This window comes from Leptonychotes weddellii, chromosome X, assembly GCF_054177405.1.
Source record: "Leptonychotes weddellii isolate Sample4059 chromosome X, ASM5417740v2, whole genome shotgun sequence".
In the NCBI taxonomy this organism is placed as follows: domain Eukaryota; kingdom Metazoa; phylum Chordata; class Mammalia; order Carnivora; family Phocidae; genus Leptonychotes; species Leptonychotes weddellii.
Genome location: NC_138385.1, coordinates 68,875,901 through 68,891,944, shown reverse-complemented (window position 1 = coordinate 68,891,944; position 16,044 = coordinate 68,875,901). Strand labels below are relative to the sequence as shown.

At 41.3% G+C, this 16,044-nt stretch overlaps 1 protein-coding gene across 1 annotated transcript in view; it reads left to right on the top strand.

Annotated features, from left to right (window-relative positions):
* Positions 1–128: 128 nt before the first annotated feature.
* CLCN5 (Cl-/H+ antiporter 5) overlaps positions 129–16,044 on the top strand; it is a 47,698-nt gene continuing 31,782 nt past the window's right edge. The window contains exon 1 of the mRNA XM_081808880.1: positions 129–270. Coding sequence (XP_081665006.1) covers positions 129–270 — 142 coding nt within the window. The remainder of the gene's footprint in view (positions 271–16,044) is intronic.

The following is a 16,044-nucleotide window of genomic DNA, read 5'->3' as shown; positions in this document are numbered from 1 at the left end:
AATTTTCTAGTTTATAATGGTTGAAATGGTAAATTTTATGTGTATTTACCACAGTAAAAAAGGATAAGTGGTAAGGAGCTTGAAGATCATTGTAATAAACCTCCTGTTTTTCTTTCTGCACAGGGGCTATGGATAACAGAGGCTTTCAGCAGGGGAGTTTCAATAGCTTCCGGAGCAGCTCCAGTGATGAAGACTTGATGGACATTCCAGGGACAGCTATGGATTTTTCCATGAGAGATGATGTTCCTCCCTTAGATGGAGAAATAGAAGGTATCATTACTGTTTTTTTAAATTTATTTTTTATTTTTTTTAAAGATTTTATTTATTTATTAGAGAGAGAGAGAGAGAGAGAATGAGCAGGGAGGGGAGAGGCAGAGGGAGAGGGAGAAGCAGACTCCCCGCTGAGCAGGGAGCCCGATGCGGGGCTCAATCCCAAGACCCTGAGATCATGACCTGAGCTGAGGGCAAGGCTTAACTGACTGAGCCACCCAGGCACCTTGGTATCATTACTGCTGATGACAGTTTATCTTTTTTAAAAATTATTTTTTATGTACACACAGTAAAATTCATTTTTTTTCTGGTGCAATCTTTGGAGTTTTAACATATGCAGAGACTTTTGTAACCGCCACCACCGACAGGATACAGAACAGTTCCACACCCCAGAGAGTTCCCTTTTGCTATCCCTTTGCAGCCAAACCTCCTCCACCCCGAACCCCTGGTAGCCACGGATCTATTCTCTGTCCCTGTAGTTTTTTCTTTTCTGGAATGTCATATGCATGGAGTCACATAGTATGTCGCCTTTGAGACTGACTTCATTCACTCAGCCAGTGCCTTGAAGATTAATTCAAGTCATTCATTCCTTTTTTTCTTGCTTAGTAGAGCCTGATGTGGGATCACTGGGTCATGTGGGAAATGTATGTTGAACTTCCTAAGAAACTACCAACCCATTTTCCAGGGTGGCTGTACCGTTTTATAGCTGACCTAGCCATGAGTGAGAGTTCCACTTGTTCCCCGTCCGCAACAGCTCTGGATATTTTCAGTAATTTTTATTTTAGCCATTCTAATTGGTGTGTAGTGTTATCTCATCATGCTTTTAATTTAATTTCCCTAATGCCTTATGATGTTGAGCATCATTTCATGTGCTTATTTGCCAACCTTATATGCTCTTCGATGAAGTGTCTGTTCAAATCCTCTCCCTTTTTTATAATTGGGTTTTTATTATCTGGAATACGTTTATTTTTTGAAAAGATTTTATTTCTTTGAGAGAGAGAGAGCACGCGTGAGAGAGCCTAAACAGGGGAGAGGGAGAAGCAGACTCCCTGCTGAGCAGGGAGCCTGATGCCAGGCTTGATCCCAGGACCCTGGGAGCAGGGCCTGAGCCGAAGGCAGCCACTTAACCGACTGAGCCACCCAGGAGTCCCTGGAATACATTTATAGAAGGAGAGTTCCCTCCATCTATTATTTGGTTATCCAGTAACATCATTCTTTTCAATAACTGCATGTAAGTTCATGGTATAGCTGTACCATAGCTTATTTAACCAAATTTCTATTGATGTACATTTCAGTTTCCAATCTTTTGCTATTTCAGACAATGCTGCAATGAACAATCTTGTGTATGTGTATGTGTGTGCATCTTTATATATTAGATATAGTATATTAGAAGTATATTAGAATATTTATTCTGTATTAGAATATTAGTATATTAGAACATTTCTGTAGCATGAGTGTATGAGTGCTTATTTCCCCACAGCCTTGCTGGTGCTGAATATTATAATTTTTTCATCTTCACACTATGATAGGCAAAATAAATAAATCAGTAAATTTTCATTATTGTTTTAATTTTCACTTTTTTAGATTAATGAAGTTGAGTGTATTTTCGTATGTTTATGAACCATTTAAATTTTTTTCTGGAAGTTTCCTGTTTATATGATGTTCCTGTTTTTCTGATGGGCTGATTATCTTTTCTTACCTTTTTCTAGGAGCCCTTCATATATTATTCTTAATGTTTTGTCTAACGTAGCTGGTGTGTATTTTTTCCATTTCTGTTTTGTTTTTGTTTCCTTTAAAAAAATCTACAAATATTAAACATTTTTACATAGCCAGATATATCACCCTTTTCTTTTCTGACTTCTGAGTTTCTTGTTGTAGTCAGAAAGGACTTTAATATTAAATTTGTACAATTACTTAAAACTACTGTCTGGTTCTTTAACTGATTGGGATTGCCATTCTCAAAGTCAGAGGACAAGAAACTATGTCAGAATTTATTATTTAGCAAATTTGGAGGCATATGACACTGCGGAAACTTTGCTAGGTTCTGGGAATTAGCAAGGCTTTAAGGCACCCTCCCTGCCTTCGTGAAGTTGATTCTAGCTGGCTAAACAAACATTAAGTACTTATGAGAACACCTAACTCTTAGAGTCGTTTTCAGGATTAAATGAAATAATAACATAAAGTGGTTATAATTGTACGCGGCCTCGAGCTAATAATGCTCAATAAAATGTTAGCTCTCATTATTATTGTTATTTTATTTCTATTATAACCCTATATTGTAAGTGTTGTAACTCTTATAAGAACTCAGCAGAGGAAGCATTCTATATGTTTGTGTGTGTCTAGGATTGGAAAAGATTTCACAGAGAAGGTGTGTTTGAGAAGGGCCTTGAAAGGTAAGTTATTTGGTAGGAAATAAGTACCAAGATGGAAATAAAGTGAATGACAATAGAGGATAACTGAGGGATCATATTTTAGAAAGGTTAGAAAGTTCGAAAGGTCAGGGAAGGCCTCTCTGAGGAGGTGACCAACTTGGGAAGAACATACCAGTATGCAAACCACAGGTTCAGAAGGATGATAAGAAATTATCTTGTAAAGGTGCCTCAAGACAGTAACAGTAGACGAGAGCCCCTGAATTTAAAGTTCATAAAAGAAAGGCACTCATGGTTTGGTATTTAATGGTTTTTCATATTTGCCTCCTTCTGTGGAAGGCACATGTGTTTGTATATCCTGTCCACTTATGTGTAGTTATAACCCCCGCGAGTCAGTTAACAGCCATCACTGGCTCTAGTGAAGTGGTCGGTTAGGGTTTCCGTCAGCTTAAACCGGCCACTTCTAATAAGCCTTCGGGCTAATCCAGAGTGGTTTAGCTTAGTTATCATCATTGCTTCTAATCGAAAGTGGTATCGCATAGCATCCATATCACCAAAGTACTTGTGTTCACATTGCTCTTAGCAGGTGTTGGAGGCAGGCGAGTATCCATCTGTTATTCCTATTTAATGGACCCAAAAGCTGAGGCAGACGAGATTTTGACATTGCTTGTGATTGTAGAATATGTTTTTACATGAGTAGTCCTTTGCCACTTTTCACTTGGCCTTTACAGGAGAATTACTGCTTGTGGTTTACAAGGTCTGACCATAAAACGGCGAAGCTGTTTTCTATGAGCCCCACACAGAAATCGGTCCATTTACTATACTCTGTAGTCATAGAATTTTCTTGCTTTGCTTTTTAATTGTTCTTACTTTATTTAATGTTTTCACCTGGGATTTCCTAATGTACACAAAAACGACAACAGAAAAAAGGTCATAAAGTCCTTGATATCGGTGGTGCGGCTGTGCGTAAAATACTACATTTTGTACCAGGCACTATAGCACGTACTAAAAAGATTAGTTAAAAGGAGCTTGAAAGGCAGTAGAAGTGGTTCTTGTTTTCCAGATGGCTAGAGGGATTGATTTATGAGGAATGAATAAATAAATGATGCATGGCATGGTTAAGTGCATCTGTGGTAGTGCTATAGTAGTCTGCCAATGAGAAGAAACATAAACATGGAGGTCTCACAGAAGGGGAGGGGGAGGGAAATAGAAAAAAGGGTTGGAGTAGTAGGAAGAAATTCGGAGTTGTACTCGTAGTAGTCCATCCGTTCTCACTTGCCTGCCTCTGCAGCCTGGGCATCATGTTTGGCAATTCATTCATTCACCCATTCAGGTATTCAGTGTTTATGGAGCACCCAGATCTTAGGAACCCAGCCCTGCGCTGTTTTAGTCATGCTCATCAATTCCCTCATTTCCCTCACCTCCTTGTCTTTCCACCTCGCGTGCCTTGCACTCCTCTCAGATTGTTGAGTGAGGAGACCTTCCTGGCGAGAGAGAGCCACATGGGTAAAGGCACGGCAGCATGAGAGAGCCTTTTCTATTCCGGCAACACGGAACCTGCGCATCTGGGGTCTGAGGCTCCTGGGGTAGAGATGATGACGGTTGGAGCAGGAGGGGAAGATAGCAGGGGATAAGGCGGGAGATCCAGTTAGAAATCGGGGTGAGGTCTAGATGGTCTGTGCTTCTGGACCTTATCTTGTAACCGAGGAGTCGTCAAATGATTTAAAAGTGGAGGAATGATATGATCAGATTGGTGTTTTTGTGAATTTATGGCAGTGTGGAGGGTGGATTCCGGGGAAGAGTGGGTCAAAGACCGGAAGACCAGTTAAACTGTTTTTTTTTTTTTTTTAAACAATAATCTGGGTAAAAGATCAAATGGCCTGAATTAAGACAACAGGAATGGAGAGGAAAGAACAATAACTTCTAGAGAAATTTCAAAAGGGGGATTGATAGGACCGATTCGATATGGAGAATAAACTGGAAGAGTCACAGATGACTTCAAAGCCCAGGCAGAGTGTGAGAGCTGGCCGAGTCCCCCTCGTGTGGGAGAACGTGCCCAGACCACCCCTGCAGGCCTCAACATAACCTCCCCATGTCCCAGGGAAGGAAAGATGTCTTTGAAAATGAAGCACATGACACTGTGTGAAATCCATCAAGTAAGCTGTGAAGCAGTTGTGTTTGTTCTGCTGTGCGGCAATGAAAGATTATAGTATTCCTCCAGAGAGAAATGGAAAAACATCTTGGGTCGCAGCTCATGGGCTCCTGTCAGCACTCCAGTTGACTCAAGTGTGGATGGCACAAAATTTTTTTTGTCCTTATTATGATAAGGAAAGGGACTTGAGAATCCATCACCCTCATAATACTCAAACTTCCCCTAAATACTTAGCCTGGGAGGATGGTGATTGTTACTGCTGCTTTTTGAGCTTGAAAAAAAAAAAAAAAAGTGGCCTGTAGCAAAAGCTCTGCGGGGCCATAAACCATACCAGTTTTCTGTGCCGAACCCTCAAAATGAGGCTTATCATCATGGCCACAGGCTTTAAGGGCTTCCTTTAGGTTACTTGATAGGAAAATACCTGGTCAGATTTTAGAATCTGTGCCTTTTTATCTCTTCCCACTTATTTATTTACATTTTTGTCTTATTTCAAGAACATGCCTTATCCATATGTACTTAGTTTTTACCTGGTGTCCCTTCCAGGATACCACGTGACATTTAGTCTTCATGTCACCTGGGGCTCCTCTTGGCTGCCATGGTTTCTTAGACTTTCTTTGTTTTTGATGACCTTGACAGGTGTTTTTTCCCGTAGTTTTTAAACTTTATTACATACCTGTGTTCTCCCCCACTCAGTTTTATTGCAAAATAATTGATATATATCGCTGTATAAGTTTAAGGCTCATGGCATGATGGTTTGATTTATGTATACTGTGAAGTGATTACTGCAGTAGGTTAACATCCATCATCTCCTATAGATAGAATCAAAAGAAAAAAAAACTTTCTCCTTGTGATGAGAACTCTTAGGATTTACTCTCTCAACAACTGTCCTGTATATCATACAGCAGTGTAAACTGTTAGCTATATTCCGTCATGTTGTACATTCCATCCCTAGCACTTATTTATCTTGTAACTGGAAGTTTATACCTTTTTGACCACCTTTCTCCAATTCTCCATCCTCCTGCCCCTTGCCTCTGACAACCATAAATCTGATTTCTTTTTCTATGAGTTCTTTTACTTTTTTTTTTTTTTTTTAGATTCTACATATAAGTGAGATCACACAGTATCTGTCTTCCTCTGTCTGACTTATTTCACTTAGCATAATGCCCCAGGTGTCTATCCGTCCTGTCACAAATGGTAGGATTTCCTCATTTTTTTTAGATAGCTGAATAATATTCCATTGTATATGTATATGCCACAGTTTCTTTATTCGTTCATCATTGATGGACACTTAGGCTGTTGCCATGTCTTGGTATTATAAATAATGCTGCGGTGAACATGGGAGTTAGTGTTTTCAAGTTAGTGTTTTCATTTCCTTTGGTTACATTCCCAGAAGGGGAATTACTAGATAGAAGGGTAGTTCTCTTTGTAACTTTTTGAGGAACTGCCATACTGTTTTCCACAGTGGCTGCACCAGTTGACAGTTTTGAGGATTATTGGTCAGGTATTTTGTAGAATGTCCCTCAATTGGGATTTGTCTGATGTTTATCTCATGATTAGACTGGGGTTATGGGTTTTAGGGAGGAAGAGTAGAAGTAAAGTGCCATTCTCATCACATCGTATCAAGGCTATATATTGTTGATATGACTTATGGCTGCCGATTTTAACCTTGATCTTCTGGCTGAGGTAGTGTGTGTCAGCTTTCTCCACTGTAAAGTTACTTGCTTTTCATCCTTTCCATAATGTACTCTATGGAAGGAATTCACTGCATAGCCCACACTTAAGAACTAGGGAGCTGTGCTCCACCTCCTTGAGGGTAAAGTATCTACAGAAATTATTTGGAATTGTTCTGCATGGGACATTTGTCTATTCTCTCCCATTTATTTATTCAACTACTTATTTATGTCAGTAGGGACTCATTTGTTTAAACTTTGGGTTATAATCCATTTCTACTTTATTTTGTTCAAATTTTTCCAGCTTTGGCCATTTGGAGCTCTTTCAGTTTTCTGTTTCCCTTTGACACGGCCCTGTCACCGTGGGGTTTTCGTGAGGACTTACTTACTGTCAGGCACTGCAATGTGCCATTTCTCCAAGGAGCCCTGGTTCCTTTTTTTTTTAAGATTTTATTTATTTATTTGACACAGAGAGACACAGCAGCAAGAGAGGGAACACAAACAGGGGGAGTGGGAGAGGGAGAGGCAGGCTTCCCACAGAGCAGGGAGCCCGATGTGGGGCTCGATCCCAGGACCCTGGGATCATGACCTGAGCTGAAGGCAGATGCCTAATGACTGAGCCACCCAGGCACCCCCTTGGTTCCCTTTAGTAGAGAATGGTATTAGGAACGAAGATATGGGCGGTAGGTGTGCTCATTTCTACTGGGGCATTATTGGTTTAGGCACTCTCAGCCACTCAGTAAAAAAATATGTGTGTGTGTGTGTGTGTGTGTGTGTACTGACCCGTGTCTACATATATATCCATAGGTAGATATATTATCTACATGTGACCATCCGTGTCTACATTAAGCTAAACATGAGATCGCACTGATGTCTGTAATTCTGCTCCATTAACACATGGATCATTCTAGCCTCTTCCCATGGCTTGTTTGTAACCTCCCATTCCAAGTAGTGAGAAACTTGGCTCCCGCTATCCACCATCCATTATTTAACTGTTCTCTTCCAGTGTACATGTATGGTGCTTTCTTTTTTTTTAAATATTTTTTTTATTTATTAGAGAGAGAGAGCTCGTAGAAGCTGGGGGAGGGGCTAAGGGAGAGGGAGAAGCAGACTTTCTGCTGAGCAGGAAGCTTGATGTGGGGCTCGATCCCAGGACCCTGGGATCATGACCTGAGCTGAAGGCAGATGCTTGACCGACTGAGCCACCTGGGTGCCCCCATGTATGGTGCTTTCAAATCATTAACCCTTACCCTCCATGGAAAGCTACGTTGTCAGCTAGAATATAGTACTTATACACAATTTTTTTAGCCTTTAGCCTTACACACTCCACTCAGTTCCAGTTTCTTGGATCAGCACCTTTTTCCTCAATACCTCCTTCTGTGAGGCTGTTTCACAAATTTGTAATATAGATTCTTCTGTCACATTCTGCATTCCATCCTGGGATTTTAAAAAAAATTTGCGTAAATTAAGGTCTGCTGTGCTATAAGGTTCTGTGGATTTTGACAGACGCATAGTGACAGGTATGCACTATTACAGTATCATGCAGAACAGTTTCACTGCCCTAAAAAAATCCCCTGTGCTTTACCTCTTCAGCCACCTCCCTTCTGAGCCCCTGGCAACTACCAGTCTGTTTTTCATCTCCATCAATCTGCTTTTTCCAGAATGTCAATAAATGGAATCATGTAGTCTGTAGGCTTTCAGGTTGGCTCCTTTCACCTAGCGATATGCATTTAAGGTTCCTCCATGTCTTTGTGTGTATTGAGATGTCACTCCTTTTCATTGCTGAATAGTATTCCATTGTCTGGATATATGGCAATTTGTCCTTTCACCTATCTACTGATGGCGATCTTGATTTCTTCCAGCTTTTGGCAGTTATGACCAAAGCTACTATAAACATCTGTGTGCAGGTTTTTGTGCAGGCATAAGTTTTCAAGTCAGTTGGGTAAATATATAGGTGTGTGATTGCTGTATTATATGGTGAGACTATGTTTAGTTTTGTAAGAAATTGCCAAACTGTCTTCCAAAGTGGCTGTACTGTTTTGTATTCCCACCAGGAATGAATGAGAGTTCCTGTTAACTCCACATCAGTGCGAATGATTGGTATTGTCTGTGTTTTAGATTTTAGCCATTCTAATAGGTAGGTAGTGGTATCTCATTTTTTAAAAAGATCTTATTTATGTATTTGAGAGAGAGAGAGAGCATGAGTGGGGGGAGAAGCCGAAGGAGAGGGAGAAGCAGACTCCCCACTGAGCAGGGAGCCTAACATGGGGTTCCATCTCAGGACCCTGGAATCAAGACCTGAGCCGAAGGCAGACGCTTCACTGACTGAGCCACCTATGCGCCCCTCATTGTTGTTTTAATTTGCATTTCTCTAATGACAAATGATGTTGAACATCTTTACATTTGCTCTTTGCCATCTGTGTATCTTCTTTGGTGAGGTTTAGATCTTTTGATTTTAGATCTTTCTTCTTTTCTAATATATGCACCTAATACTATGGATTTCTCTCTAAGCACTGGTTTTGCTGCATCCTACAGATTTTGATTATCATGTATTTTCATTGTCATTTGCTTCAAAATAGTTTGTAATTTGTCTTGAGACTTCATTGGCCCGTGGGTTACTTAGAGGTATGTTGTTTAATTTCTAGGTATTGGGGCATTTCCCAACTATTTTTTTATTGGTTTCTAGTTTAATTCCATTGTGAATTTATGGTAAAGTGGCCACACATTGGGCTGTTTAATGTTTGGTGTAACCATCTGTGCCAGAGGGTTAAAATTTTGTAGCAGTGTCCTTGTTTGTTTATTTATTTATTTATTTTTAAAGATTTTATTTATTTATTCGACAGAGAGAGAGACAGCGAGAGCAGGAACACAAGCAGGGGGAGTGGGAGAGGGAGAAGCAGGCTCCCCGCCGAACAGAGAGCCCGACGCGGGGCTCGATCCCAGGACCCTGGGATCATGACCTGAGCCGAAGGCAGCCGCTTAACCGACTGAGCCACCCAGGTGCCCCTATTTTTTTTTTTTTAAGATTTTATTTATTTATTTGAGAGAGAGAAAGCAAGGGACGGAGCATGAGTAGAGGGGGAGGGGCAGAGGGAGAAGCAGACTCCCCACTGAACAGGGGGCCCAACATGGGACTCAGTCCCAGGACCTCCTGGGATCATGACCTGAGCCACCCAGGCGCCCTTGTAGTGACCTTGTTTTTGTGTCACCTCTTGATTTTGAGTTTCCTTTAAGTGCAGCTTATTGAGAGAGATTCTGTGGCTCAGTTCTTTGAGCTGCAATCCACTGTCATTACGCGGAGCCCTATGGTGTCGTGGTAAGATATGCGGGAGCAGGTCTTTTTATAATTTTCTGTGAAATCTCAGTGTCTGTTGGGCGTGTGTCTTATGGCTGTGACTTTCACACGGTTTCGTCCAGTGGTACAGTTTTTGTTCTCCCTGCCCCATACTTCTGTTTTGATCACGGTATTCCCAGTCCATTTCCTGGAAGCGCAGGCCCCTGTTGATATGCCTTTTTTTTTCCTTTGGGTGAGACAAGAAGGCTGGTAGGGGTGGGGGGGTATGTGGGGGGTGTCTCTCTCTCTCTCTCTCTCTCTGCTGGAGTGAGAGGAATGCCCTTCCCCCAGTTGGGAGAAGGCTGAGGCAAAGTATTTCCCCCGGAGCATAGGCCTTTGGTAGAGAGAAAGCTCTGGGGAATTTCACAATGATTACTCTTCCCCTCCCCTCCTCAGAGCCAGGAGGGGATCTTTCTCTTATCTTCCCTGTGAGAACTTGGTAGGGTTCCTGGAGGTAGAGCCCACAGGCGGGCAAGCCTTAGAAGTTTCTTACTCTCATGGGGGTCTGCACTCAGCCTTCAGCAGTTCGTCAGCGTCGCCATTCAAGTGTCCCCGCAGCAGTTGCTGCTTCAGTTGGTCTCTACTTCAGGTGAGCAGATCTCTTTGTGTCTTTTTGGATAAACCCGTCTCTGTGGATTTGGGCGTTGCAGTTTCCCCTGCAGCCTTCATTCTCAGGCAGGTCCCTGGAAAGTTTGGGACTTTTCAGTTTGTCCAGCTTTTTCTTTTTGTAGGGATGGGGAGTGACAACTTCTTCTTTTTTTTTTTTAAGATTTTATTTATTTATTTGAGAGAAAGAGAGACAGAGAAACAGCATGAGAGGGGAGAGGGTCAGAGGGAGAAGCAGGCTCCCCGCCGAGCCGGAGCCCGATGCGGGACTCGATCCAGGGACTCCGGGATCATGACCTGAGTCGAAGGCAGTCGCCCAACCAACCGAGCCACCCAGGCGCCCCGGGGAGTGACAACTTCTAAGCTCTTCACTTGCCAGAGCTGAATCTGGAAGCTCCCTGTGTGTTTTTCAGCCAGTGGAACCACTTTGGTCCCCTCTTGAAGGGACCCCAGAGCATTGGGTCCCAGGTTGTCATATACTTTGCTCATGAGCTGAGTCTTACTCTTCTAAAGATCAGTAGTGTGCCATCTTATGATCCTGCCAGAAGGGTGTTCTCAGATAACTATGCAATCAAAATGCCATTTGGAATTCTTCAAAAGCTTAAGGTCTTCTCAAGTCATGCAGCACAGTGTATGTATGAGTGACCAAAAAAAAAAAAAAATCATCGCTAAAATGATAGAATATCAGAGTTGGAAGGGACCTTAAAAATCATGCTTGCTAATCCTCCCTCATTTTACAGATGGAGAACCTGAAAGCCACAGAGATTAAGGCAATTGCCCAAGGCGGTAAAACTAGTGATTTGTGGAGCTAGGGTCAGAATCTATACCTTCTCACTGCGGGACAATAGGGCCGCCGGCAAAGCCTTTCTTCCTATTGCCTTTCATTTAAAAACTGCATAAGCCATCTTCCTCTTGGTGCTTTCCTCCTGGTGTTCTCCAGACACTGTCACCTGCTTTGTTGCTAAATACTCTAGTGGTCTGCCTCTCAGAATGAAAGTCTGCCCTTTGTAATGTGCTGTCTCTACTCTTCTAGCCGCGCTATCATTTTTTTGGTCATTATTTTTCTTTTCAGAACCACCACGTAATGCATAGATACACCTCACTATTAAAGAATCGAACAATGGACATGTATAGAAAATGTGAAAGACCCCCCCTACTTCCCACTCCAGAGATAACCCCTAAAAATAATTCAATGTGACTCTTTCAGTTAACACATAGACACATACTTTTTAAAAATATTCTACTTATTATTTTGTGACTTGCTTTTTTTACACAATGTTTTTTGAGAGATTTTTCTATTTTAGTTCATATCAGTCTACTTCTTCCCTTGTGCTGTGCCCCCATTACTGGACTCTTTCATTGTTTCCAGGTTTTGCTACTACCAACAGTGCTGCATTGAATAACATACACACATTGGTGTGGCCGGGTACATGTGTTTCTTTAAGAGCAGTTCTTAGATTTTATATCTATAACTCATTATTTCTGTCCGTGACATCACGCTGTTTCCATGAGCCCAAGAAGAATCTCCTTTTTTTTTTTAAAGATTTTATTTATTTATTTATTTATTTATTTGTCAGAGAGAGAGAGAGAGAGAGAGCACACAGGAGCGGCAGGCAGAGGGAGAAGTAGGCTTCCCACCGAGCAGGGAGCCCGATGTGGGGCTTGATCCCAGGACCCTGGGATCGTGACCTGAGCAGAAGGCAGACGCTTAACCGACTGAGCCACCTGGGCGCCCCCAAGAAGAATCTCCTAATTGGTATTTCCTCTCCAAGTTTTTGCCCCTGCAAAGAATAATTGCTAATCTCTTGTCCCCAACTTCCTTCTGGAGATTAATAAAGAGAAACCAACACAGACTTAGGACAGAAGAAGCAGAGAACCGCGGCTTCTTAAACAGTAATTACAAGTTATTACACAGGACTGTGCTAGCTAGGAGGTTTCCCAACCCTGGGGTATGTTATATGCATTTTAGGGCAGCGTCTCCCTACCCATGACATTCCCCAGTCCTTTTGTCAATCCCATAAATGTGTAAATTTGAGAAGGAAGGAATGAAGAGCAAGTAATGGAGCTGAGGGATGTTTTCTTTACGTGGACAACCCCCTCGGCAACTCTGTCAAATCTAGTCCTTCTACTTCCAGTTCTCCATGGATTTTTGTGGCATTCTAGTCCAGCGGGAGCCTACCAATACCAAGCCATAAATCCACATGCCATTTCTCCCAGCTTTGATAACTCTGGAAGTTCGCATCCTGGCTCCAGTGGTAATAAAGTGGGTTGGGTTGGGAACTTCCAAATTAGAGCAGATGCTGGGAGTAGGAGGAGTAAAAGTTACACTCCCACGCACATGTCTACAACCCAGTGGGGACAGAGCTGTATCCATTGGGAAATGGGGAGTCCAAGGGTGGTCTTAGAATCTAGATTCCTTCTTGTTTCCAAAGTCTTTTCCCTATTGCTTTCTGCCATGCCTCATCTTTCTGTATACTGCTCAGAATCCTCAAACTTCACTTAGTAGATTTGTTGCCGTTTTTGCAGTCCCATTACCCGCATCTCTCACCACCTCTTATTTTCTAATATATATTTTTAAAGATTTTGTATATTTGTCAGAGAGAGAGAGCACAAGCAGGGGGAGCTGCAGGCAGAGGGAGAAGCAGGCTCCCCGCTGAGCAAGGAGCCCGATGTGGGACTTGATCTCAGGACCCTGGGATCGTGACTTGAACCGAAGGCAGACGCTTAACCGACTGAGCCACTCAGGCGCCCCTCACCACCTCTTATTTTGTCTAGCTTTCAGCAGAGTTGGGATAGAGAGCTTCCTCTTTGTTGTCCTTCCTGCCTCTTAGACAACTTCAAGTTTTAATCTGCTGTGAACAGAAACCAAAGCAGTCAGTCCTGAAATGAAATGTATGCAAATGAACACAGGCACTGACCAGTCAGACTGGATGCCAGACGTAGCACTTGGCAGTGTCCTGGGGCCTCCTCGTGTTCCAGCTGCTGAATCATGGGGAACATTCAGGAGCCTTCTAGGGGATGGTTGGCGGGGAGAAGAGTCTTCAGGAAAAAGTAGTTATTTATCCACAGCTCCGGAGGTATTTCAGTATTTAACAACCAGTATGGCTGTACATATGGGTATCAATGGAAAGTCTCCTTGAATACGTGTCCCAGGGGCCAAACTAAGGTAGTGTATTAAAGCATGACATGGTCCTGTGATACTCTCCAGGGCTTAGATGGGAGAGCTACTCCACCAACAGTTGCTTTTCAGCCCCTGGGTCTGGGTAAGTGGGAAAGCAAACTAGAAGTAAAATGGAGGCTCAAGTTGATAGAAAGGTCCTAAAAGTATTGACTAATATTGGGGCTTCAACTGTAATGCAGTCTCAAACCTAGGGATGAATGGAGTGTGGAAGGGTTCGTAACTTTCTGGGAGATCTAAAATGGATGAGCCAATAAAAGAAGGGAAGGGGCTGCAGATATGGAAGTGAGAAATGGCATACATAGGCTCTTAGTACATGCTGTTGAATGAAGGTAAAATTTAAATAACCACAAGATGAATATCTGCTGACGTATGCTAGGTAGAGTGTTGAATTTTTTGTAGGTGTCATTTCAGCATTGCAAACATACAATATATCCCTGTAAAAACTGAAATATATTTTTTAAAAATGGGACTTTTTTTCGGCTTCTGTGATACATACCAAGAGCCCTGCCCCATTTCTCTGAGTGTTTCGTTCTTCCTTATGGCAGCTGCCAATAAGTGAGCCCTCCTGCATCTGCCATATTACTAAAGCAGTATTTCAGGGTCTGTGCACAAGGTTTCCTTCCATCCTCTTTCCCCTTGTGTTTTTGTTAGTGTTTAACTAGTTCACTTAATCAGTTACTGTTCAGCCCCCCAGGTAAATTTCTACTGGCATATTGGTTAGGGATTGAAGTAAACATGACTCTTAAATTGGAATTTCTTTTTTTGTGTTTTATAGGGTTGTCTAGTTTCAAGCATCATGTGATTTGTAGGAAAAAAAACTAGAAAGTAGTTTCCATAAAGGGAAACGAGCTAAATGCATTCATTTATATGCCTCCTCATTCAAGCGGTGTGTTTCTAAAGACCCATTGTTAAGTTTTTAGACCTAAGTGTAACCTACTGGGAAAGCTGTTTAAATGTTGACTTTTTTCTGGACATTTTTTCCCAGACTCAAGCAGTGCAAATTACCCTTTAGGGGCTTTAAAAAAATTATTCAAATTGAGATCTAATTGTACTTTAACTTGAATCATTTTCCTATTAAAGTATTAAATTGTTTTATGTGTAACTTAGAGCACACTATGCCTTCAAAACTTACTTAAGTTTTACCTTTTTTTGGTACGGAGGCAAAAATCTAGACTTACTTAAGTACCTCAATATGACATTTAGGGTCCCGTTTAATTTTACTCTTCCTTCCTCGGCAGAGAATTTACACACCAGAAGCTTAACTCTTAATACACTGTTTTTTGAAAAGCCCTTTTGCATTTTGTGACTTTCTTTGTACCTCAGTAGTTGGTCCCCAGTGGGATAATCTCTGCTTCTATTCTTGACAACTAAGTTTTATAAATTTACCATTTCTTTCTAGTAAGTTAAAAAAAAATGCTGAGAAAAGAAACCAGTTCGATGTGGCATATGACCCACAGTTTAAGGTGTTTGTCATCCAGTCAGATATAGGTATGTCCGTGAAAGAGTGGAAACAATTTAATCCCTCTCATTAATGAAACCGAAAATAGTTGTAACATCATTGTCGTCATTATTATTATGTACTTTTAAGTATTTTATTTGTCCTATTCTAAAAATTATGAGGATATTTAAAAATTCTGGGTCTACACTTGTGCCAAATGCCCATTAAGTGGCCTCCCTATGCTGAGAGTTTTAAAAACAAATATAACACTGTATGTTAATTACACTGGAATTAAAATTTTAAAAAAAACCATTGTTATAGGAGCCACTGACATTTTAGAAATCAGAAGGTGATCTGATCACATCTGTGTTCCAGAAACATAACTCTGTTTGTCCCCAAATGTTAACTATGTTTTTTGGTTTTTATCATAGGCTGCATTACAAATTGGTAAGCATTTCTAAAATGTCTTATTTTCACAATAATATCAATGGACCTACGCCTGGCAGTCTGTATCATGAACATATGCTAGAGATTACAAATTTGGCACAAAGGGGAATTGTAATTAAATTAAATCTCATTTTAGTACAAGGACTGCATTGTAGCTACCAGACCTAGTTTTCAAAGGAAGTAAATTTACATGGAATAATAAAGTCCCTCCCCTAGATGTAACATTTGAAAAACACGTGAACTTACATCAAAAGTTACTAGAACACGGTACCAGTCCTACAATTCAGTCACTGTACATTGAAGAACTATACATTTTATAAATACCAAAACATATAGTATCTTGAAGCATAAAATCATCTAGTGAGATAACATACATCTTACCAGATAATATAAGTGAATTCTGCAGTTACCTTCAGAAACTACTGGTAGGATCCTATTTAATAAAGAATGACTTTGAAGGAGGCTTATGAGTTTGGGCATGTTACGCTCTTTGAGTAAGATAGACACACTTTTCTAAAAGTACAGTTGTGTAACGCAATCATACTTGGGCCACAAATCGCTTTTGATTTTCAGGCTT